Source organism: Rhynchophorus ferrugineus, unplaced genomic scaffold (assembly GCF_030347505.1).
Source record: "Rhynchophorus ferrugineus isolate W39M unplaced genomic scaffold, kcgeb_rfMv2 rfM4, whole genome shotgun sequence".
Lineage (NCBI taxonomy): Eukaryota > Metazoa > Arthropoda > Insecta > Coleoptera > Curculionidae > Rhynchophorus > Rhynchophorus ferrugineus.
Window position 1 is genome coordinate 25,930,113 of NW_027472583.1, and position 27,662 is coordinate 25,957,774.

Sequence of the window (27,662 nt, forward strand, 5' to 3'; positions counted from 1 at the left end):
TTGAATATGAATGAATCAAACTAGTGCGTGTAACCCTTATTATATGTGAAGTTATTCCAAACTGTTATTTTTTCGCCGTTTTTTTCTTCGACTCATGTCACTCCCTGTGTAGGTTCGTTGAAATTTTGGCTACAGCTCAGACTGAGAAAACCGTTTCAAGAATATCGTTTTATGTAGATTGAGAAGATCGATCAAAGAAATATTTAAAATCAATATTATAAATTAATTTTAAAAAATGCTTCTGGAAAATCAATTTGGAAAAATTAATAACCAGTTTGTGGATTTTTAAAAATTAGAACTCACAAATCTATGTATATATATATATATATATATATATATATATATATATATATATATATATATATATATATAATATATATATATATATATATATATATATAATATATATATATATATATATACCGTAGTAATATACTTCTCTTTCACTCCAAACTACAAGGACATGCTCTTGGAGAACGCTATTTTGGTACACTATTCAATAACGCTATCGGCCAATAAATAATTGCACATTTCAATGCAAATTCTGCCTAATGTAACTTTTGACGGTATGGTATCAGCCGTAAAGGACTATATCAATTCATGTACTTTGTAGGAATTTTATTTAGAAATAGGAGGCTGAATGTTGAGAAAACATAAAGAAATCTAGTGATAAAATATAGAGTTTGTCTTATAAAAATATGTACTTATAGCGATAGTTAAGATATGTTATAATATATTGAAGACCATTCATAATATAGGAGATTTTCATAAAAAGGAAGTTATGTTAGCAGCCTATGGAAGCCATATTCTGTTGGAGACACCTTTGTCACTAATAAACATTACCAGTTACGTGTGCATTCATATTATAAAGCTTCATTTTCAGAATGAGTGTTCATTAAAGCACCAAATTATTTCAATGTTTAACGACGAGGGCTTTTTTCAATATCAATAGCTATGATAACAAGCATAATTGTATAGGGAACTATATATCGTATATGTATAAATGTAACCATATATAAATCAACGTCAATCTACACTCAACAGGTACCAACGTATCCAAGAAAAGTTAAAGTTTGACGTGTTTTCAGTTGCCTTAACATACAACATTCTGAGTGGAAGATTTTAGGGGACGAGGACGAGTGTCTGTTGCAGAAGGCGTGCAATTTTGTTCCTCTATACTGCCCTTTTTGAAATATCTGATCTCTGCCAATAAGCTAAAATTCAGCGCCCTTAGAGCTAACATAACTCTGGCCATTAGTTAAATTCAAACCCAAGATAAGACCCAAGATCCATAGAAATGTGAGACAGCTCAGGGAATATTTGAACAGTGGTGAATTCCTACATAATGACACACAAGGGCTTTCATTAAAAAATATTTCCATAATACCTCAGCTTATTTCATATAATTCTAATGTCGACCCTCTCTTACTGAAGCATTCTGTATTTATTAAATTAGATAATAATGAGTTAATACAAAAGCTCTTTTACTGCTGGAGAATAAATTACAAATTGAAGATAATTCCAAATAAGAAATGCAATTGAATCACCAGGAATGAAAAACTGGAAATACCCAAAAATTTTAGTAACTTTATAGTAAGCTATCTACAGTAAATATAAGCTACAACATAGTAAAAATTATGAACCTCTTACGAAGGCCATAACCATATCAATGATATAGATGTCTCAGCAGAAATTAATCATCTGCAACTGATTATTAATTATATAATCCAGTGAATATTTGAATATAATAAACCGTAGAATTTTCACGATTAATATTGACTTTTTTGGAAATTTAATCCAAAAGTTCTATATAACTACGTTTAACTAAAAAGATAATTGACTTTTTTTGGAATCCAATTGAGTGCCAGTTAAAGGGACCTATCATGAAAATAACAGTAACCAGTTTAGCAATATTCGAAACTGTTAAATTTGTAAATCAATTTTGTTTTATATATATATATATATATATATATATATATAGACAAATATATATATATATATATATATATATATATATATATATATATATATATATACGACTCTTTTATCATCTTACAAAATATATAGAATCGCATCTTTCAATATTTCAATATAATATCACTTCTTCGCCCGTTACTTCAATAAAGAATAATTACAGTACCTTTAACCAATGAATTATTTCAACTCACTTTTTTTTTATTGAAAAGTTATTTTGTCTATTTTTTTCAATGCACAATAATTATTTTAGTTCAAATATTGCTCGCGGTACTTCATAAGTTTCTCAATTAAGTAATGTTAGCAACATTCAGGACCCCACTAAATATGGTCCACTAATCAATCGAAAAATTAAATGATAAACCTAACTGCGACATATAAAAAGAAACAAACAAAAGGTGATATGTTATTTATTGAACATTAACGAAGTAAGTTTATCTGACCTATTCTCTCTGGGTGAACGAAATCACCACCACCCTGTGTTGTAATTGAAAACTTTCAGACCTAGAAAGTAAACCAAACTTTACCACTGGCACTGATAAGAAGTTATTTCTCTAATTTGACGTAAGCGCGAGTTAGTTTCTGGGCCCTATCTATCAATTTCCTAAAGTAATACGATAGCTACGACTCCCCGATAAGTTGCATCTATAAAATCTTACCTGTCTAAGAATTTCTGTCAAAGTTCCTAACTCTGGAATTTCGCTTAAACGATTATTTATTACTGGGGAATGTTCTGATATCGATTCGAGAGGGAGGCGCGATAAGTGGAAACTTAGATACATGCTTTAACTTTGAAGATTTTGTGTACTGAAGTCTCTCTGGATACTGAACCAGTCATACATTAAAATAATCAATGTAGCTTAAAATTAATGAAAACCAGAAGGGAAACCGGGTCAGAATCCGGAAATAAGAAGAAGCTGATGCCTTAATAGAAAAAGATATAAAATAAATGTCTAGAACAATTCATGAATATAGCAAAAATAATAAAAGACAGTCAATAAAAGACATACATATTTTTACATATACTTTAAACTAATTCGATAGCTTATTTTAAGCTATTTTCATCAATATTAAAGGTGAGAATCGTAATCACTATTTACTTTGTGACCTTATAGTCCATAGGATAAGTATACCTTACGAAAATCACCACAACAGTACATATCTTTTCTCGGTACTTATTGGGTTTACAGAAATGTAAAAGCGTCAAGCTTTTCATGATGATTCAACCTTATAACTAGGACTTGACAAAAATTGATCTTATAGTCATCGCTTTGTTCTACTGTATTATTTCGTTTGGATAGATACGAGGGCAGAATGAAAAATTATCAGCGTACTACAAGTTTTCAATGAACAAAAATAAAGTTATTTTTTATTGTCAAGACTTAAACGTTAACACAAACATCAAGTCTTAAATATTTCAATATATCTTCACAAAACTAGAAAAATATTTTAATAAATTAATATAAACTAGTAATGTCCCTGTGGTCGAAATTCGAACAAAATTTATTAAGTTATTATGTTTCTCTCGTAATAGGGTAATTAAAATAATTTAAAAATTATATGTTACTAAAACATATTAAAATATATGCAAACTATATCAAGAACTATGACTAACTAACTTCCTTTGAATGGCATTGAACTAAACCTAATTTAAATTAGGTTTCAATAGTCAACAAAGTACTGATAAGTTTAAATTACTATACCACTTAACTTTGTAACAAAGTATCACAACTATCAGAAATGATCTTTCTTTACATTAATGATTAAGCACAAATATCATATAATAAATGAAGTAATACATGTTTATGTATTAAAATAGAGAAATTAATAAAACTATTTTGAGATTAATATTTGACTTTGGCATGTATATTTAAACAGTACTGGACACAATCAATTAAATTATTTTCTATAATTAAAAAAATGTATTTACAACTATAGAATCAACATTCTTTTTTTCAATTTAGGTAAATATTTGTTACAATTCAAAAATAATTTAAAAATAATTAAGAGAATGTATTTACAATTACTTTTAAAAGATTAGGTCCATAACGTGAATAATCAAAATAATTATTAAAGTGTTCAAAGTATAAATTGTCATATAGTCACATAATTTATTGTATTAATCGTTAAACACTATGTATCAATGATTTAAAATATTTACAAATATACTGTTAATAATTAAGAATAACTTCTATGTATTCTATGTGTTCCATCTATGCAAATTATGTAGTTTGTTTTATTTTAACAGCATATGTACATATGTTCTCACCTAAAATATAACGCAAAAACAATAAATACACCATGCTAATTAACGAATAATTTATCTAAATAAATTTTAAATAAAATTGCATCGTTCTTCCCTTATTTAATCCACTCTTCAATCTCACCCTTGCAGATGGCTCATCTTTAATTGTCTTCCTGTGGATTTTCTTTATCTACAGTTTTATAATTTGTAATACGTCCCAAGTGGGAGCCAGCAACTCACCACCAAATGAGGAATTAAAATCTTATGAAGCTATTTTAAAATTATTAATAATCATTGCAAAGTTCTAATTAATTATTGATCCACAAATTAACGCATTTATATTTATTACCTAAATTTTTCGGTTAGTGCCTTGTTAAAAAATGAATTTACTAAAGAAATCTGAAATAAATCAGAAGTTAATACTACTAGAATTTTCAGAAAAATCTTAATAACCTTTAAAATTACATGTAGTACAATAATCCCAGAATGTCTCCAAAATCATATTAATTATTATCAGTCCTTAAGCAAAATAATTTTTCTTAGTTCTCTATTCACCAAACATCTAATTAAATTAAAAGCTGATTTTGAAATTCTAAATATCTTGTAAGGAAAGAGAACAAACGTTTCTTGTTATTCTAGAATTTTGCTAAACAATGTTGGGAATAATTTTTTCTCCACTTTGTTTCACAGCTGTATAATATATTTTCCGATAAGGCGTACACATTATTTTTTTCTTTCTACGAAAAAAGGTTTCAACAATACGGAAATAACCGAAACTTCAAACAAAGTCTTAAATATTATTATATTATTATTATTTCACAGCTTAGAATCAAATAACTTTCTTTAGTAGTGAGTGAGTGTTTTGACCCACACACTTTACGTTTTAATATTGTTTGAAATGTAATACTTCAGGATTTTTTATAATATATTTTAAAATCTACTTTAACCAACTATCGGTTTATCTGGACTGGGCCTAAAGTTTAAAGTGGATTCCGAACCACGGTCCTCAGCATTAAGCCTACCGACTGGCGAGTGACCAACTTTAGAAATCATCCCAGAAGACATCTGGTCTTACCCAGCCTGGTTACTGGCATGACTGGGATCATTTTCCTAGTCGGATTTTACACTCTTGCCTAGAACATTCACAAATATTAAACAATTACAAACATAAATTTACGACCATGCCCCAGCAGGCTATCGCAACAGTAGGAGGACTGTCCTATCGCCTTTGCCACTGCGCCACCAAGCCGGCTCTTTCAGGATTTGTTTTCCAGTTTCAAATTGTCCGCCGGCATTTTGTGATTGTGTCCGTTCTTGACTTTAAAAATTTGCATTTGCACGAGTCCGTATTTAATTTACGAACAATAGAAAAGTGGAATAATCTAGCGTATATACTAAAATACCTATTTATATATTTTGTATCACCCATCTAACGGCTATTCTTGATTTATTGATTTCAGGGTATTTCGTTCCATTGAAATTTATTATTTTGTAGTGCATATGACATAAAAATTTTTACCTAAATATGAGGACATTAATACAAGCTTTAACCGTGTCAAAATTTCCGCCTCCAAGTGCCAAGATTTATTCAAATAGCGAGGTAAAATTAATTTAGATAGACTTAATTAACAAATTAATTCACTAGTATTATTCTACTGTTCTACTATTATTGTACTTGCACTAATACATAAGTAAGACGGGTGCCAGATACAGACATCAGTATTTATTCTCCAGATTAAAATTAAATTTAACTTATAAATTATGAAATAACTAAAATTAATAGAAGCTTGTTTACTAAAATAAGACTCTGATTTCCGGCGCATTGTCCAGTATTTGTAGCGCTTCTATGTTAATCTGAATCTTCCGTAACTTTGTAGATTCATTTCATGTCGAGGTCGTCGTTCAGGCCTTCGTTGGTTATGTATCGATAAGCATTAGTAATTACATAAATAACTTTATTTCGGCAGCATTCGATTACCAGTCGATTTTATTATTATCTAATCACAACCCCATATCTACACGCCATTAAGCTCAGGTAGGCTTTATAATGTCACCGATAAATCGATCTTTGATTTTGATCTTTGATCTCTTTGATTTTAAGTCAAGTCGGGATTAACCAACTGCCTGCAGTTCTCTGATTTTGAACATGATACTACTTTTTGTTTAATATCACGTTGATTATTTAAGCAATACCTAGAAAATTATCTTAGTGTTAAGCTTATATGATAGTCTTTCTGATTCTGCATTAATTGAAAGAATATTGCTGAATCTTTATATTTCTATTTTGATTAGAGTATAAACATCTGTTGTTAAACACAATATACTTTTCATCTCGCTATAATCTTGTATTGAAAATATAGCAGGATATTTATTCAATAAATCAAAATATTTTTTAGATATATAGGTAATTTAACGTCGAGGCAACCAATCGTTCAGAAAGGTGACAGGTTCGCTAGCAACTAACACATGTTACACATGTTTTCATTCAAAAAGAAGTCAGAAGTTCATTCGGTACATTCCTTTAAAATTAGCATTTAGTATTTCGTATATTATATTTAAATCAGCCAACTATGTAAATACATTTTCTATTTCTGTCAGATAATATCTAGTTACCAATTTTTTTCTATTTACATATACAATTATTAGTATAACTATCTGGATATGTACTTTTTATGATTACGAAAACAACAAAATTAATATTCTACTAATATAGTATTTGAAACATGTTTTAAAGTTTTAAATATTTCATTGCTTTAATGACAAATTATTATACAGAAACCCAAGCACTTTATTTCAGACAACGTAGCTTTTAATTAATAGTAAACAAACTTCTCCGGAGTATATCTTAAAACGCAGAGTCAAAGACCTCTGCTAAAAAAAATACGGTTAAATGAAAACTCCCTTATGCCTAATAAAAAATTCTATTTGTTATCCAGCTCTCCCTTTCTGTTCTAAAAATTACTTTCATATTTACGCTACCTCTCAAGGCTCTATTTCTGTAGGAAGCAGAAAGTGTACTTCCCGACCTCTCGTCCTTCCTTGAGTAATGCCCGATATATTTTTATCCTGTTCTCCCATATACCTTTAGAGTTTCAAATTCAATGACCCAAAGGTTTTATCGCGAAGAAAAATAGCCGCCACCCAACTCAGCTCGCAGTCATAGTAAGAACGCTCTCGCTTTTCTTCCCCTTCTTATAAAAATAAATTTTCGATGGTGTCTCGCTATCGAGTAAATAAATGTCGATAAAAATCTATTCGGAGCTTTTAAAAATGGAAATGGAATACAACATAATCTCGGTATCAAATATAATGGATATTCTTTACACGAAGGTTCAGCTGACATATTCATTTATATATATATATATATATATATATATATATATATATATATATATATAAATATGTGCGTCAATAAGAAAAAAATAAAAGCGATATATACTTCAAGTTATTGTATTTATTACAGGCGATCAAACAAATTATATGGAAATAGTGTAAAAAGTCACATACAATCAATCGTATCTGGAGCTACTCACAAAATCTAAAATATCAGATGTAATTTCAAACTGAAGCGACAAATAAGTTCCCAACTAACACTAGAACAAAACAGAAACAAGAACAAAACTATAACTAACACTCACTTAAAAAACTAGAAAAAGCAAATATTTGAAGCAGTTGTGTTCCATTAAGGTATTTCCACCAGCTCGATATAAAACGATATAAGCCCTGGACAAATGGTACAAATAGTAGAAAATCGAAAACAAACAAAACTAATTGATCTAGAGATGTAGTGAACATTGAATAGAGATGTCAGGCATTAACTAAAACTAGAAAGAGTGGCCTATTGAAATGACCAAATACTTAGCAGACTTTGCTGAGCGACAGGAGTAAATATACCAACGACAATATTCAAAAAGTATATATATGAAATATATGGAGAAAGGTCAAACGAATGAATCAATCAACAAAATGAATGTCACTGACGTTGAGGATGAGCTCTTCATACATCTTTAGAATCATAACCCACCGCAGGCCTTAGCAACTTCACCGACTTCTAACGCGAAGTAGGCCTTTTAGATAAAAGATACATAGATGCATCAGTGGCAAGATTTTTGAAGAATGTTCGTAGTCCTGCGGGACCTATAGCAGCACATTGGTTGAGGGGTGGACCCTCCCCTTGAGCGCCAGTTATGAATTGATGATTATTATGATTTACAGAATATATGAAAGACCTGCTGTGAGCATTGCCACAGTAACCCCGTCCAAATTACTTGGTCAGAAAACTAACCTTCCTTTGAATATTGAGACTCATACGTAATTTCTCAAAAAGGCAAATATAAAAACTGTCTTCAAACCAACAACTATTAAGTGCTTCCGTGTATTTTTGTCAGCAATATATCATCATCGCCAGCTGTCTAATACGAAATGTTTGATATATCTCTACGTAAAATAACTAATAAAGTTTTCTGTTTATTATTAAATTGGCAGATTATATGCTCAAAATTGAATTTTCGACATTCATTACCTTTGTGGTTTTAAAGGAACCTGTGAAACACATCAAGCATATTTAAATACATATTGTGATTTTTATCATTTAATTGTCGATCATGAAAAAAAAACATCCTGGAGGCCAAAAAATTTGACAAAAAGACAGTGATTTGCATACTTTATTGATCGGATACCCATACATCAGACAGCTTAACAGTCTATGAATATATCATTGCTCTATCGTTAATTTCTACAATTTGATCAAGCGATGACTACAAAATGACACATTCAATCATTGAGGAAGCTGAGTGAGTAAATTATAAACTTCATCTTTTCGTATGATAGAAAGCACAATATTGCGGCATGACAATTGTTCAATGGTCGATGTCCCTTTGCTTATATGATTCAGAAGTCCCCTTGAACTTGATATATTCACCCGACTCGCTTCATTAAACAAAACACCTTATTGGATAAAAGGATAATTATTCTTAACGCTGCTGTATGGATATATGCAAAATTAAATTTGTTCCTCTATCAAATTAATATTCGTTTTTAAATATGTTCCCATCTAACAAAATTTGTTTTGGAAAAATGTCATTTCGCTAAATTGCGGAAAATGATTTGTTTTACTTCTGTTCGAAGAAAAAGGTAACTGAATATCATCGAATGTTGCGTGAAACTAATGGAAACCAGACTCGATCGATTTTGAAATGTAACTTCTGGTTTCAATATTTTAAAAGTGGTGAAAGCTTCCTGGACAGCCGAAAACATTTGAAAACAAGGATTTCAAGGTATTACACCATGGAATTATCACAGAGGACTATATCGACTGCAATTGTTGCGCTTAAGCCGAACACTATTCGGAAACTTTAAAAAAGCGTTAGTTAATGATTTGAGGCATTACTCGATGATGATCCTTTTAAATTGCAAGAATATGCAGAATTTTTGGAAGTAAGAGATGAACATTTGTCATTGTGTTGAAGAATATAGCAATCATCCAAACGCTTGGTTATTTTGTGCCGTATGAATTGAATATGTCATAAAAAAGATGAATTGTGCAAGACTTTTGTTTCGTCATATCTGAAATACTGGAGATCTATCTATCTATCTATCTGATACACTCCGTCGTGTATCAACATCAACGGCAAGCCGAATATATATGGCTCCACGTTAATAATCTATATTTGGTGGAATCAGCTTGGTGTGGTATAGTATGAGTTGCTAAAATCTAATTAAACCTTCAATGAGGATCGTTACTGAGGACAATTGATGCGTTTGAGTCGAGCGCTGCGCGAAAATGGCCGGAATGCGAGCAAAGGCACAACAGCGTTATACTTTAGCATGTCAGCGATCGACTATATGTTACAAAGCCAGAGAAAACATACTTGGACTTTAATGGGGAAGTACTACCTCACCCGCCGTATAATCAAGACTGATTATTCTTCTGATTATTACTTATTCCGACAGGTTTCATAGGTAGCCCCAACAGATGGGAGAAAGTAGTCAATGGACAATACTTTAAAAAATTAAATTATACCGATTTTCAGCAATAAAGCTTCAAATAAACAAAAATCAGTAAAAACTAATGTATAGGTCATTAATATACACAATATAAATTATTATTATTACAATGTGAAGAAATAGAAGTCATTATTTGAAAAATTCTATACATCTTTCTGTTATCCATCAGACTTCACGTGCCCAGCACAGTCAGCCGAAAATCACCCAGCTCTCCAACAAAGAAAACTAAAATTACGCTCTCGCACCCGAAAGGGATCCCAACGAGGTCTTGTAATCATAAGCAATAAAATATATAATATCCTCAACTGAGATTCAAGGAACATGGATTTAATTACGTCCCGCTTTCAAATGTAATATTCCCGCAGAGTTTATTCGACCTTTTAGGCATTAACTTACATCTATTTCATTGTTATATCCGTAGTAGTTTAATACCATAGTGAATACAGTGTTTTAAGGAACAATTTTATTATGCTCTTCAGTTATGTACACGTTAGTGTTATAAACTTACTATAGAATCGGTGTATGTGTATATATAATGGGTTAAGGATCAAGTTATCTTGATCTTTTTAATGTGTTTCATAGCGAATTTAGTTACATTCAGTTTAAAACATGCCGTTTAATATTGAGCATACATGACCTTTGGCCACTTTTCTCACAAAACCATGATGTTGCTGTAATTTTTTTGGACAAGAAACCGAATTAAGTAATTGTTACAAGACTCATTTGAAGCCAGCTTAACATCGCGGTAGTAGGTCAAGTTAAATAAACTCTCTAAATTCTTGCCGAGCGACTGGCGGAATGTTCGGACTATCGTTATTGTAATGGAGGGCAACGCCCTTTCTACTGATTAGTTCTGTCATTTTTGTACTTGCATACTCTAATTACATTAGTTGTTGATAGCATAGAATCGAAATAATGATTCGACTAACTCAGAGCAGCTCATAATGAGCAAATCTTTTCTACTCACACCATATAGTCCTTTGGTGTCAATGCGGCATTTGCAACCATTTGTAAAACTTCCTCGAACTTCGACCACAATTTTTTTACATTTTAATATTGCCGAGGGTTCATTGTTTATTACAATAAACCTTTCGTTTCAAATATAGTTCAAATAGTTACTCAACTTCTGGACTCTTCAGCAGCCGCAACCTTCATTATGTTTTCTCCCTTTTCGGAAATAAAAATTATGGAAAGAACATGATGATGGAAATAATATTTCTCTCTAGAACCTCCGTTTTCATAATTCAATTATTTTTTACTTAGTACATGACGCTAAATTTGGTTCTAGCATGTCCTATGATCTACTTAGATAGACACCTTTTGAACGCTTTATAGTATGGCTTGAATAGGTATTACTAGAGATATGCAATTTTAACGCCATCTATTACGAAGGATCAAAATTATTTTTCTTCAGCACTGTATATGATAAAAAAAGAAGATTTGGGTCCCTTCTAACGATATCTATGAGTCCATGTATCTTTTTTGATTATAAAGGAAGGAATATACATCGATGAATTACTTCTTTAAATAATCTATATTGTGCTTTGCTTAGTATGGAGATTATATATTAGAAAAGTGATTCGAAAGATCGAAATAATTTAATACCAATTCTTTGCTATACAAAGCAAATTTGTATTATCTGATTCATCTGTCAATAGTTTGTCTTAAAAACGCTATTTTTGATCTTAGAACTAAAAGGATAGATTAGAGCAGATAATTATATGAATAACCTTTAGGAATATCGCTTGATAGTGGAAAATACAATAATTCAATTTTAACCCCAACAGCCATAACAACGAATACGAGATGCAGTCAGTGGCTTTTTATAAATAATTAAATACTAATTAAAATAGCTTTAATAAACCAAAAATTACTTTAGGTAACAATAACAGAAGAACTGAAAAAGACACAATTTAAAAATCAATTTGTCAAATAAAATTTGATCAATTTTACAAACTTAGATAGAACTCAGTTACATAGTAACAATAATTAATATGGAAAATAAACGAAAAATTCCATGAATCAAAAAAAAAAAACATAGAATATAATAACTTTCCAAATGAATAGAAAATAACTTTAATGGACATGTAAGGAAAAAAAACTAAAGCAAAGCCTTGTAGAATTTTGTGTTTTGAGTACTTAGGAATCCAACCATCTCAGTGATAAAAAAAATTGTCTAAATCACATATATACTGACCACCTTAAGATCCTTATTTAATTACCTAATTTGATTTAGATCTCAGGAAGCATTATTATGTAATAGTAGAATATATACAAAAATGCATTAGGACTTATTAATATAAAATTAATATAATTAATTATATAATTATTTAATAATTAATTATTTATTTAAAATTATGCACATAAATTTAGAAACAAAATTGATAATTCACAAAATTAAATTATAATTTGACTACCAATAGTGACATTCAGATGCTATTTCTTTAGCAGCAGTGTATATTGTCTTGTTATTATATATGCATTATGTTTTTTTATTTATATATTTTAAATTTATATTTTAATTAAATTTTTAAACACATTTATATATCCCATAAAGTTGCACAATCAGTAATATTTCCTCACAAACATGATATTATTCAGATATATTTAGGATAATTTTTTTCAGATATTAATAAAGATATTCATTCATTCATTTTCATTCAAGTTTTCATGCTTTTTTGATATTGGATTTTTTTCTCATTTTGTTTTTGTCATTTTGACATAAACACAATATCTTTAAGTATCCAATCTGACACATAGATTTATGCAAACTCATAAAATTTCTGTAAAGTTCTAAGCTTAAGTGATACGTGTCAAATTTAATATACATCCAGCTATTACCTTGCATTATTTTACTTTGAAATAAAGGATAAAATATGTTTTTATGTAAAGTGAAGTATTGGAAATCGACAGTAAATACAAGAAAACACATTTTAGACACATTACATAGTCATAACAAAGCTTAAATCCTGGCTTCTTTCTTACATTTGCACTTCATTTCATGCCATCCACATACCCGCGACACCATTCTATAACATAAATAAATGTCTCCCCAGAACCATATCCTATCATTCATGTCCTGTCAAGTTCAGGAGGTTATAAGAGACAAACATTTTAGCGCAGATGGAAATTTTGAAGTCACACTAGCAACCAAAGCTACCATATACCATCAAGGTCTAGTAGAATGGAAACCTCCGGCGATTTACAAGTCTTCCTGCGAAATAGATGTCGAATATTTTCCGTTCGATGAGCAGACCTGCGTCCTGAAATTTGGTAGCTGGACTTATGACGGGTTTAAGGTAAGAAGGGTTCTGTTGGAGTTGAGGGTAATTTACAGGTTTCTATTTGTAATTAGGTTATGTTATAACAGTCTATTGTTGGTTACAAACATGTAAGGTACCTAACAGGTTAGATGGGAATCAAATTAAACTTTAAAATAGAAATATTACTACTACTTTCAATTACGATGTAAAAAAAACAATAAAAAAGCGTTCTAGAATGTTATTACGTGCTCTAATACAATCGCCCTATACTTTCATAAGATATTTTCCTTTTATTTCTGACACTATTCATACTGCAAAGCGTAAAGTAATTTTGTATGAAAAATTTTTGCAGTTATGTATCAACATGTCTAAATATGCATAAAATAAATGTGTTTTAAATATATAGTACTTGGTATGTAATTGCAACCTTATCAACCTCTAGTGAATCTTATTTTAAAGGTTTTACAACCAGAACATTATAATTCTTTAGTGGACACAACGTCAAAAGAAATTGATGATGTTTTAGAACAGGAGTGTATCTGCACTGAAAGTGATAGACAGTCAATTTTCTTCCAAAGCCTTGCTCCTTATTATTAGATAGCAATAAATAATGTTTATTCATTATTGACATCGTATAATATCATATTAATAAAAAAATTATCCTTATATTATTAATTATATATTTGTTGAAATTATTTATAATTTCAATATCGATTTAAAAGAGTGCTGTAACGGTAAAATTAAAAAATCTTAGGCATCCTCATGGGAGTAATCCTAATAACAGTAAATAGTTTAGTCATTTACTACCTAAAACCAAAAACCCGGAATATAATTTGAACAGGATTTCTTGAAGTATATGGAGATATTGCATACTCAAATATTTCCAATAATAATTGCTATTTTGTGTCACACTTTGCGCCAGTATTTACTTGATATATAAAGGAAGTTTTGACAATAAATATCACTAACGCTGATTGTTAACATCTTATGAGCATATCAAACCAGAGTGAAAACATGCAATAACTAATAATTAATAAGAGATTCAGAGTTCAAATAAGTATCCGCCAATTTTGTCAAGCATTAAGCATTTATTATGAAAAAAAAAACATGAAAAATCCTGCCCATCATATTGTCTATGGCTATCCTCAATTCTCACCAGCAATAAGAACATATATACAATAATTAGAAGGAGTATCGGCTGACAGATACGGGATATACACGTTCGTGTATATTGCAACATGTGGCAACTGAATCCATCTAAAAAATTTGATTTGTATTGGTACAGACCGACCCTGTTTCCAAATATCAGTAACAGCAGTACCGGTTTATTGTCTCTACATTGCAACATGCTAATGGCATAAAATTTGATGATGTGCATTGGCTATTTTAGTGGATAGATCATACAAGCAATCGATGATTCAAAAATAGTAAGGATAGCGACAAAACAATTTTGTACGATTAATCAGATCAAGACACCAACAAAGGAAAGGATTATTGCATCAGTTTCAAAGAAAAATATTAGGTGCCTACATCTACCTTGATCAGCGATATCTATTGGTGAAAATGTAAATATCAATATAAATCAGTGTCAAATAACCTGAATTTCGAAAGTACGTAAATAGATTTATGTTTATAGTATTGCCAAACCAACATCATCCATTCGAGACAGTAACATTATGATGGGAAAAAGTTGTAGGAAATGATAATCTGATTAATATATATTTGACCAATTTTACACAATAAATGAATTTTTAAAATGAAAAAATATATAACTGTAAACGCTGTAAAACAATGGTGAAAACGATTGAAGTCTGATCATTTCTTCTCTACTTATATAGCCAACAAACAGGGACACTAGGAGATAGGAGATAAAAGAAACCCTGACCGAGGATGTTTAATATCATCTTAATTTATTTATTTAGTAATCGTCATTACAAATCAGTAGTTAAATTAGTTTAAGATGTGTAAACGCATTTTTTTATTGGCAGTGAATTAACCTTACAGTATTTATGCGAGTTTAAGCTAATATATTATAATTAACAATATTTTATTATATTGAAACTAATATCTTAAAATCGAGAGTTATTACTACTTCACTATGCCTAGTGACTTGTTTTTAGTCAATAACTTAACTGCTAAAGTTTTTATTAATGACAATTGGGTGTGTAGAAACAAAAGTTTTAATCGATCCCTAACCGCCGACTAGTCGAAAATTTATCGTAACATTTCGTACCCTTAGCAATTATAAACGAGCTTATCATCAGCACCATAAACGTTATTCTTACTGGCCTATAAAAATATGATAATTGAATGGAAATTCGGTCCGCTCTATAAGATATTTTGTCTTCTTATTCCGGGATTAAGCGCGAAAGCTTCATTTTAGTTGCAGCCGCCAGCGATTTCACTTCGTAATTTTTGAATGTGTTGCCTCGCAGGCGATGCGACCAAAACTCATTTTCATAATTCCGAAATTCTTGGCTCATAAATTATTTATATGGCGATTTCGAGGTATTTTGCTTTGACCTAACCGTCTGATGTGGTTTAGTAAAGCTTAGTAAAAGCTCGGATGTACTCGGTAAGTGTTTTTATAGGTTGTATATCCAACTTGGTTTGAAAATAATGAAAATTATATAAAATGTTCCTAATATGTTTGTTGTACACGTTACACAATGCGTCAATATCTAATAAGAACTTTTATAACTCGAGATCAGTTTCTGTAACTGGCAGGTTGCTAAATTGTTAAAACTCTGTATTATATTACAATGTTTTTCTTGAAAACAAATTCAGAAATTAATGTTTTTATTACAGTTATTCTTAAATAATATAATTAGTGGCGATCTACCTTATTAGAAAATATACAAATTTTTCTAAATAGTCTGCATACTATAGTCCATTCGTTCGTTACATAATTAATAATTTAATTGTCTTTAAACCTTTAAGTTATAACAAGACTATGTGTAGACCACGACAATGAGGTATACTTTCTCGATTTTGTATTTATATTTTCTGGAATTGATTGCTTTTTCATGTAGATTATTTCAAAGCCAACTGCCAAGCAGTCGAGTTGAAGATATTGTTTAGTATTGCAATATTTTCCCTGCCACTGTTAAATATCTCTTAACCCATTCACTGCGTCTGGTGGTTTATGATTACGAGGGGGAATCAAATATAACCGGTAATTTTGTAAAATAAATTTGTAGATTGAGAGTATTCGAATTCGAATGATATTTTTCAATATAGTTACCTCGAGCATCAAATCCTCTAGATCATAATTATGTGCTATTCTAAATAGTGAAATTACCGATTATATTTTACTTCACCTCGTATTAATCTTCACGCAACTTCAGGTTAAATCTCCACGCACGCCAACACTCGAATAGAATACCTACTATATCGCTAGAGATTCATATACTGCACATACTTAGCACCATAGTACTTAATTGGCGGGTGCCCCAGTCACGTCAGACGCATCGAATACTTTAAGGAATAAATAACTCGATGAATATCAAATATGTAATACATTGTGATATGTTGCAGACGTTAGATCAAGTACTACCCTGTTATCATCTCTGATATCATTGGCTGAATAACTGTTTAAAATCATGCGATATTTTCTCTTGCCTTTCCTCTTTCACGCCTTCTCAGCTATTAACTTCATAAGTTTTATTTTAACGCAGAAAATAATTATTTAAAACTTTATAAATATATTTTGGAATAATTATCTCTAAAATTAACAGACATTACTAGATTACCAAACAGAACTATTATTAGTATTTGTTTAGAAATATTTAAAACAATATGTCAATCATTGACGACTTTTAGCAGTTACCAATCTAATTATTTCCGTTAAATCTGGTTAGAATGAAATAACAAGATTCACTCAATTTCTAACATACTTATATTTTTTCATTTATTCGATCGACTTGTTAATTACTACTAAATTAAATCAATGTATGACAATGACACATCAACATGTGACACGTCAATGCATCACAAAAATCGTTGAAACAAGCGGATATTTTTGATTCTATTATATAAGTTAGAATTTTCTGGTCCATGTGCAGACATTTTAAATGAGATGATTGAGATGTCTCAATTTACTGTACACTGTCACAACGTCAATTTATTTTGTTTCCGTTGTTTATTCATTCAATTCCATCAAATAATTAGCCAAGCTTTCCTTTGCTATATAAATGAATTTTTGAAATTCACAGTTGTCAACCTGTATTTACAGTGATGATTTTTCTTTATATTTACTAGTAGTACGTCTCTCTTAAAATTAATTGAAAATAACAGAACATGTAATTACAGCACCAAACTAGGAATTCACCAAATTATGGAGTTATTAGAGCCAAAAGTTGCTTTTTTGAACTTCTTGACTAAGAGACCAATGACTAGATTTATTATTATCATTTTATATAACCAAAGCATCATCAATTATCAGATTTTATAATTTTTTCACGAGAATGTTTTCTTAAAAATATATACCGTAGCAATATTGGAAGATTAATTATAAACTGTGAAATTTAAATGAAATAATCTGAACTTTATATATAAGTAAAGTTACCCACAACAAAAACCAACTCGACGGAAAATCAACATTAAATCATGGCAGTAAATTGAAATTCCAAAGCTAAAGGCCAACCGGAAGAATTAAATAAAAATTATCGGGAAATCTGGCAAAGCAATCGTCATTTATAGAAGTTTTTTTTTGGAGCCAATTTACCGACAAATCATCGATCTCGAAATACCCCAAAAACTTTTACTTTTCGAAACGCAATTGAAGTTTTAAATTGATTTTTTCTGTTTTCGATATTTTTTCCGACGATCTGGGCTTTAAAAGGTTTATTTTTAGCTTGAAAAATACTTTGTTCTGCTTGGCTGACCCGCAGGTATAAATATAACCTGGGGCCGATTTCCATATTCAAATTTTATATGCTAAAAAATAATTGTTTTATATTTTTATCGGCCATATATGACGCTAATACACAATCTGCATATATAAATCTATAAACAGAGCTTTATTTGAATGATGGAATAATTAATTTACAATTAAAATATAATCCTCCAATAAAACCAAAGTAAGCATTAAATTGTACTGTTTGCTGTCTGTTTGCGAATCTTAAATCTATATATAAACAGTAATATTATTAATTCATATCTACAATATTACAATAAATTCAATTATCTGTTGATCTTCTCTGTTACTAATAAGATACCTTTTCACTTTATTTCAAGGTTTAGTCTTTTCAACTTGCCATCGCCATATTTCTTTTCATCTAATAGACGAAAGGGCTCTGGATAATTTTCCTCATAAATATAAGGATAACTTGATAAAATATAGAGAGATAGATATAGATCGTGATAGGTTTCATCAATTAACAACTGTTTTTCGGCATATTTTTTTATACGTGTACTGTATAGGTTTTGCTTTCAACTCGAATATTTAAATACTTAAAGTATTTCCATTATTTACCTATAACATATTCCACGTGTATAATAAGCCAAACTGTTATGTGGAATTGAAGGCACTATTTTTCAATCCAGTTTTATTCTCCATAGAATCATTCTATGTTTTATTATTCTATCGCTTTCAAGCTTCTTGATTCTTTCCAACTTTTAGATGTCTTCTTAATTTGTAGCATATGTCTTCCTATTTAATTATGAACATCTTATTCCAGATATGCTTCTGTAGTATTTAAACCTATAGGTAAATATTATTAACGAAATGATATCTATAACAATTATAACATAATAATCCAACCAAAAACTTTACTAAAATTGATTGCTTGCTCGATGACACTAAACAATATTAAACTACGGTTATTTCACTAGAATAAACATACATGTGAAATACATAATTATTCTTCAACAGAAGTATTATTGGTAGATGATCCAAGAGGATATAGCAGAAAAATATATAAAAACGGTTGATAACTGGAGACAATTGTTTCAAAAAGACAAGAGTAAGTATTTCCTATGTCAGATCTTAAATTCCGTTAAACAAGATTAAACCAATAAACAAATTAACATAAATTAATACATGAACGAACCGAAAAGAAAAACAATCTCTAGGATAGGTTTAAACGTAAGCCAATATGAATGATCAATTAATATATTTACAATATTTCAATAACATAATTTTTCTACGCGCATTTTCCTGTATGTATTAAATTTTCTGTTAAACTGTTAAGCCGATTTTGAGAAAGATTTTTGTGTGTATTTGTCCATATTTTTACTCGGCAGGTAGCGCTGTGAGAGGAAAGCGAATGCAGGACGTCTGTCGGGTCTGCTAATTCTTAAGTTTAAACAGGCATGCTCTCTATTGAGACTTGAAATATAAAATTCTTTAGAAAACATTGGTTTTGATAACAGGAAAATGCTGTCATTGTAACCCGTTGCTTATATTTAAATTTCAATTGATATATTTTAGTCAAGCATTGAAATACATTTAAACACAAGGCTAGTGATTTTGATAGATTAAAATGCTCAACCACACACTCTAGAACTATCTCAAACCCTAATATAAGAAATTTTACTTCATCGTTTTTCGAAAAGTAAGTAGAATGTAGCGGCTATATATTAATTTATTACATTCAATGGTATATATTTTACTACTTTTAAAATTAAATGAAAACATATATAATATGGACGTTGAAATATTATTTATAGTAAGTAGCTACTTGTTACGGATTTTTCAAAAAGGACATTCTATAGGATTATTTAGCATTTTGTCTCTTTTCAAAAATGTAAAACTGTAGCGCGGACTGAAATGTATGGGGTGTTTATGGTAACGAGATCTGTTTATGATAAGGAGTACAGTTAAGTGAACAGCAATGCCAAAATTAGTGTGCTCATTATCGTCCCAGTAATCATGAACCTTACCCAGACCCGTCAATAGTTGAAAAAACCTTTAAAATTCTTTAAAATGTCGTGGAGTGCGGACATATTACATCTCGTAATATCTCTATGGAACTAAACATCGACCACAGAATAAGTTCATTTACTACTGAAATATCACTACCGAATCAAAACGAAATCGAGCCACATTTACAACAATGAAAAGTAACTCACTTACGACATGAACTCGAACTTGGCCAAATCAATCGAAATAAGACACTCGACTGTCAAAAACTAATACAATTGAACCAGGTGATATAGAAAAAGCCACTATTCGTCAATAAATGAGGCTTTCTTTTCAATTACAATAAATCTAGTACACGCACATCTTTAGTTACTTGACAAAAATTGAGAGAAACAGAGATTGAGGGAAAGAAATTTTGACGCAACCGCAACAAAGAAATGGAAAACAAATTACACGATTACATATTCTACTTCAATCTGCAAAACTCTCTTAATGCCTGGTGTACAGTTTGCTTCAGAAGAGGCCTGCAAAAAATAAGTTCGTTCAGTATTTGGCATAGGAACGTCAGTTTTACAATGGCGGAATTATGGCTCAACTGAAGCCGACAAGAAGACCTTAAGGTTTGAATATTATATCAGTAAACTCACTTTAAAAAACATGAAAGAATCTAAATTCGTTGTTCATCTGCCCATTATTAATTTTGTATCATATCAACATCCAAGTTAATTGGATCTATTTACTTCCGTCTTCTATTACCGACGTCTTCTAGAGGCTAGAGAATGGCCAGTTGAGAAATGATATAAGTTTTCCCAGTATTGTTGCTAGCACAATTTAAATATTTTTTAACAAATTTGTTCAACTATTGGGTCTAGAAATTCATATCACATTATTATGGTTGCGTTTCGAAAATTTTAGTGCCATATAAAGCCATGCGAATACAAATATTCACGAATATGTCGGTATTAAATAAATAAACCTATATTAGTATCCACCATTAGAAAAAATTCAATAAAAGAAAAAATCACACCTGTTTTTAATTTTCTCTCTGACATTACCGATTAGTTTTTTCTCTGCATTCACAGCTCTTGAAAGTCTCACCATTGTCCGCATTCCGACCATCGTTTTTGACGGCTTACTAGCTCAATAGATGAAAATAAAGGACGCGTCCGAAGTTCTATTGAAATTTACGTGCCTTCGTACTTCAGACTGTCCCGGTTTCAGACGGTATTAGAAAATAGCATTGGCTGTATTTTAAAAGTCGTGCGACTTTTGGCCGTTCGGAAAATCGGTCGGTAGAGTGGACAAACTTCGATAGTAACTCGTCGACAGTTACAGTTTCAGGGAATATTTATTCCAGTTAACCGAACCGGCAAGAGTTTTTTGTTTCTCGAGATAGTTTCTGATTTATCTATAGTACAAATAATGCGTTACCCTTTTGGCTTGGATCTTCATTTGCACACATCCTCACATTTTCAACCTCAGCTTTAAAGTAGTATTTTTAAAATAACAATATAGCAATCGTTCTCGAGAATTTCATTATTCTGAATTTATTATTAATTATAAATAAGTGATGAAAAACTCAATAAAACTAAATGGAAAATGTTATTTCTATAGACAAATATTTCTCATTATCGCCAATATATATTAATATATGATAAAAATCCGAGAATCCGAGAAGAAGCTAATACTAAGTATGAAATATCATGCTGTTAATGAAGGTTATCGCCAAATTAACCAGGCACTGGTAAATCTTAATACAAATTTGCAAACAGTATAAACAGATTAACTGAATAAGATATATCTTTACAACATAGCACTCAAATTGATAGTGATAGTGATACTAATTAAAAACTGTGAACAATATTTAGAAAATCAAGATATACCTTATTTTAAAATACAGTCGTAAATTGCAAAAAAGTTAAATTGAAATGAACTTTTGTTATGTAGTCTTTATAACATTTATCAATAACCATTATATAATCTGCATATATATTCGTGGTCTTTTTATTAAATAACATTTCTCTGATATTACTAAAATTATAATATGAACAAATAGTTGTTCATGTAACAATATGTTGAAATTCTAAATTACTACAAATATAGAAACTAAAGATTTTCACGCTAGGATATATCTATATAAGTTCCGACAACTTATTTACACTAAAATTGGCATGTACATTAGCCTTAGCATTATGCTTAAGTTTTGCCACTAATAGCAGACTGCACCAGCTTAAAAGATTTAGACCTCTTATGTACTTTTGTCTGGTCTGTGTTGTATAGTAGCTGGATTGCCTCGAGATTGATATGATCAAGAAATCTCTGTTCAACATTCTGAGCCGAGAGTGGCACGAGATATTATATTACTCATCCTCAATGCATCACTCGGATATTACTGGATTTATGTCATAATTACTCTTCTAGGCACAACAAAAAAAACATCATTTATCAATATGGGTTTAAAGAATTGTTTATACATAAAAACTTCATTGAATATTGACTGTAGAGATGTTAGCATGGTTATAAATTTAACTTAAACCAGGAGAACGAAACTAAATCACACTAAATTTATAATTATTATGAAATAATCGCAAAAAATAATACTCAATCCTTTCATCTAAATAATATTGCATACGACTAAATTTTAATTAATTTTTATTACATGTATACAATATTGCATACGATTAATAGAGATACGATCTATAGAGAATTTAATAAAATATATAACCATCAAGAATAATCAGCATAGCAAGAATAAAATAGCACAAATATCTAAATTTATTTGCAGCTGTGAAGATGCAGTTTGTATAAGCCAATTAATTGAACAACTAAAACGTCCGTCAACAGGACAATATATTAATTATAATAAAATTGTTAACTTCCGTTTAATTAAATCCAACTTGCCTTGGAGTTCGCCCCCTCTTTTCTCGTTTAATTATCTTCTAATCGTTCGTTTTTAACAGCATCTAACATCCTTAAAGATACCGAAATTAACTTGATAGACAAGATAAATCCATCCTGCCGGATAATACTTTATTTGTTCAAGCATCAAGAAACAAAATTAAAGTAAATATTTCACTCTAAATAGAATCTTAACGTTCACTAATATGTCGGTAGAGGTTACTGATTGAACAACTTCAACATACCTTAATACACTTTCTGAATGAATAACCCAAAGTGTTTAATGTTCTCTGGTTTTCCAGATTGGGTACTTTAACAATAACTTCTACTTAATTTAAAAATATACAGAAAAAGTTGTTAAAGGCTTTTTAGTTAGGCCAGTTCACAGATATTAATATCATGCACGTTATCAGACTCAGAAATTAAAACTAATAACTTTATGTTAACAAAAATTAAAAAGCAATTTGATATTTAACATTTGACACAGTTGCTACTTAAATGGCATTAAAAGTGAATAAAATTTAAAGAACGATATATATAATATAAACAAGGACAAAGGCAAATAAACAAAACAAATCTGACTAAAATTAGAAGGATTACAAAGTGCTTACAAATATAAAATCGCCTCAGATATCTAATTTTTGTCAACTAGGCTAGCTAAGAATAAGCGATTTTTATCACTTAATTTAAATTCTTATTAGTTAACAGAAACAGATGTCATAACAGTGATAAACACAAAAATGTTTTTGCAGGTACTTGAAAACATAGGGCAAATAGTTTTTATGACATTCAAAGAACTCTTAAAGAACTGAAAACTTTAGTTACGTCAGCAAACCTACAGACCAAGGACCAGAGTAATCGGATCTATGGAAACCACAATAAAGTCGAATGTGCCTTTCCGAGAATATTCTATGGCTAAAAAATTTAAATTTAAAATTAAAAAAATAGTGTTATTAAACTTACATACTTAATATTAGTTTGAACAGCAATTCTGAAAACATGTATATTCATTTGAGCCCTTATAGAAGACCACTAAGTAAATGTTATGCCGCATTGTGGAATAACATAGTGACAAGTGGGCGGAAACCAGATTTCTGAAGTATGAAAAAGGCCATATAACATACCATAGGCAAATCAATAATCTATCAAGAAAACTAATTAGGGTTAAATAATTAATTTAAATTATTACGCAAATTTGTCATTTTATTAACAACAGTTGAAAGAAATAAGAAAATATAGTTAATTAATTATTAACACCTTTTTGTATTAAATAAACTAATATGTTTATATTGTTTTAAAAATAACAATTACCATATTAAATATTAAAATAAGAGACTATCTATATAAATGTAACCGCTTAATTACATAATATATAATTACGTAAAAAATCATTATTTTTTTACTTAGAAACGTAGTCTAAAAATACAGAATACAAAAAATTCGAGAAAAAGTTCATTTTCGCATTCTCAAGACAAATCTCTCTATAAATCAAACAATTTCAGTCGCAATTCAGTTTACTGTAAGATAATAAAAGCGGCCTTATTTGGTTTTGTCGCCGAAGATCCACTTGTGCGCGATAAAGAGAAAATGATTTTCGAGGAAAATTAGAGACGATTTTCATCGGGTACTATATCGCTCTCGTGCAGAAGAAAAAACTTTCGCTCGCTTCTAATTTTCATTAATTGAATAGCAAACAAGCGGCAGAGACGAGTCTGCCATTACCAGATCCGCAACATAAATATTTAAGAGCCTTTTAGCTAAGCCTAGGTTCTTTCACAAAGCCTTAGTACAAGCGGAATGAATCTCTAACAAGTATATTTTCTAGTATTCCTCATAATATTTCATTATTCAGTTACATATGTAACAGGTCAATGGAAAAGTCCTCGGCTTGATACATAGATGGCGCTACTAGAATTTAATCCATATGGTTTTAGTTAGCCCTAACCCTCAAAAGATCCATGTATAAACTTGACTAATAAAAGTGAAGCAACTTTTGTTATTGTGAAAAAAATGGATAAAAATTAATTTTGCCTGTTGATAAAATATTGCTTTTTGAAGGGAAAAAATACAGTTGAAGCAAAAACTTGGCTTGATGCCTTGTTTCTGGGTACTGCCCCAGGAAAATTAACTATCAAGGATTGGAATGCTAAGTTTAGACGTGGTGAAATAAGCACCGAAGACGGCAAACGCAGTGGACGCTAAAAAGAGGTTGTTACCGACGAAAACATAAAAAATGCACAAAATAATTTTGAATAACCGTAAATTAAAACTAAATAAAATAGCAGACACCCTACGGATATCAACTGAACGTGTACATCATATCATTTACGAATATTTGGGTATGAGAAAGCTCTGTGCAAAGTGGGTGCCCCGCGAGCTCACTTTTGACCAAAAACAAAGACGAGTTGATGATTTGAAGCAGTGTTTGAAGATGATCAAACGTAATTAACTCCAGTTTTTGCATTGATATGTGACAAAAGCGCGGGAAAACGAAACAGTCGGCTGGCAAGTTTATGGCGTCTGTATTTTGGGATGTGCATGGAATAATTTTCATTGACTACCGTGAAAAAGGAAGGACCATCAACAGCGACTATTATATAGCGTTATTAGATCGTTTGAAGGACGAAATCGACTAAAAACTGCCGCATTTGAAGAAGAAATAAGTGCTGCTTCACCAAGATATTACAACTTACTTACTGCATCACCAATGACATTAGAAGTAGGAAAGTTTTCAGTGCAGCGCTGATGAAGACGCAGTTTTAACATGTCATCCATTTTTTATCCATTATTTACATTTGATATTATTTTATCTATATCAGTCCTAAATAATAAACTACCTCTCTAACCAAAGTATAACTTAACTAAAACTTTTTTCTGTTAGAACGTCAACAATCGACCCATAAATAATAATATAATTTCCGTTATATAATATAATAATCTATAACTTAAAATATAATCTGCTTGATATGTAATTTCGTATTTTCTGAAACAAAGACCGATAGAGAATTTTAAAGATCCGAAAGATAAAGTATAAAATCTCTTTTACAAAAGCTGTTTAGTCCAGAAAAAATATTATAAGGTTTACTAGTTATTGTTTTGCTTCATAAAATTCAATAGTTTAAATTATTACCTGAAATTATATTGACGGTCTGCAGTTGCAAGTTCATGACGTAATTTAGGGAACTGCAATGTCTTGTAATCATACAACAACAATTTCAAGATTTCCCAGAGATTTTTTATTTACACATGAATTTAATGTATACATTCTTGACAAAAAACAGATGCGTTTTCTATCACATCACATATTAAGTTCCAATTTCCTTCTGTGCTGAGAGTATCCAATGAGAGTACTCGTGTATTTTGATCAGCGATATCTATTGATGAAAATAAGACGAATCAGTTAAACAACTGTCAAACTAACTGACCAAAAACTAGTAAATTTTATGGTTTTGACATTTTTGACATAATGACATTTTTCTACATAAAGTAACAGCTTTATTGTCTTATTCAGTATATAGAAACACTAATCATGGAACGCTTAAAAAAACCTTAAAAAATAATATTGTATTTAACGCTTTTTTAACATTCATTAGTTTTGTCCACAAAAACAGCTCACAGTTTGCAAATCAGAGAATAATTATGATGTCACCACATCATATACCAATTGTCAAATTTTCTTTCAACAATTTAAAAGTGACGATTTTGATATCAATGATGTCCATAATAGCCTAGAGACCGTTCTAGTTCGGAAACAATAAATTAGATGGGAAGCTTAGACGGGAAATATCTATAATAAGGGAAGATTTCAAATTTCGAACCGATTCAACATTCAACGCGATCTCAGAGATTCTCAGAGAAAAAAATGAGAGTTTTCTATGACGTATTGTGTTTGTAGGTACCTACCAACGCTAATTAAATATATTTTTATTGATCATAATACCGAGAAACAGACATAAACAGCTGAAGAAGCTCGAATCAGTTTTGTCCAATATATAATGTAACAATTCTTTCAAATTTGTTCCTTTTAAAGTAAATAGATAACATCAAGATATGGTCGATATTGATATCAAGCCAGCACCTAATGAATATTTCAACTTTAGCTTCTTTTGTTTTCTTTCTGCCTTTCTTCTTTTTTTTTCCAGTGATTACCTGTTGTATAGTTTGTTATAATTCTGTAGGAGGGAATTATATTTAACAATAGTTATCATCCTGACTGGAAACTTATCGAAATTATTAAAATAATCTAAAACTAATAGTTGCTAAACTAATATATTTAAAATATGAAGTTATATATTTTATTTGCATTTATTTGTACTATAAAATAGATTCTACAATATGTCAATTTAAAAATAAAGTTCCGAATAGTGATATTTCGTTAAATATTTAAACTTTGCTGTGCTAACGTATAACC

At 30.1% G+C, this 27,662-nt stretch overlaps 1 protein-coding gene across 1 annotated transcript in view; it reads left to right on the top strand.

The window, feature by feature from the left end:
• The window catches only part of nAChRalpha4 (nicotinic Acetylcholine Receptor alpha4), a 464,411-nt gene that overhangs the window by 318,170 nt on the left and 118,579 nt on the right, over window positions 1-27,662 (top strand). Inside the window, exon 4 of the mRNA XM_076403151.1 lies at window positions 13,344-13,524. Coding sequence (XP_076259266.1) covers window positions 13,344-13,524 — 181 coding nt within the window. The remainder of the gene's footprint in view (window positions 1-13,343; window positions 13,525-27,662) is intronic.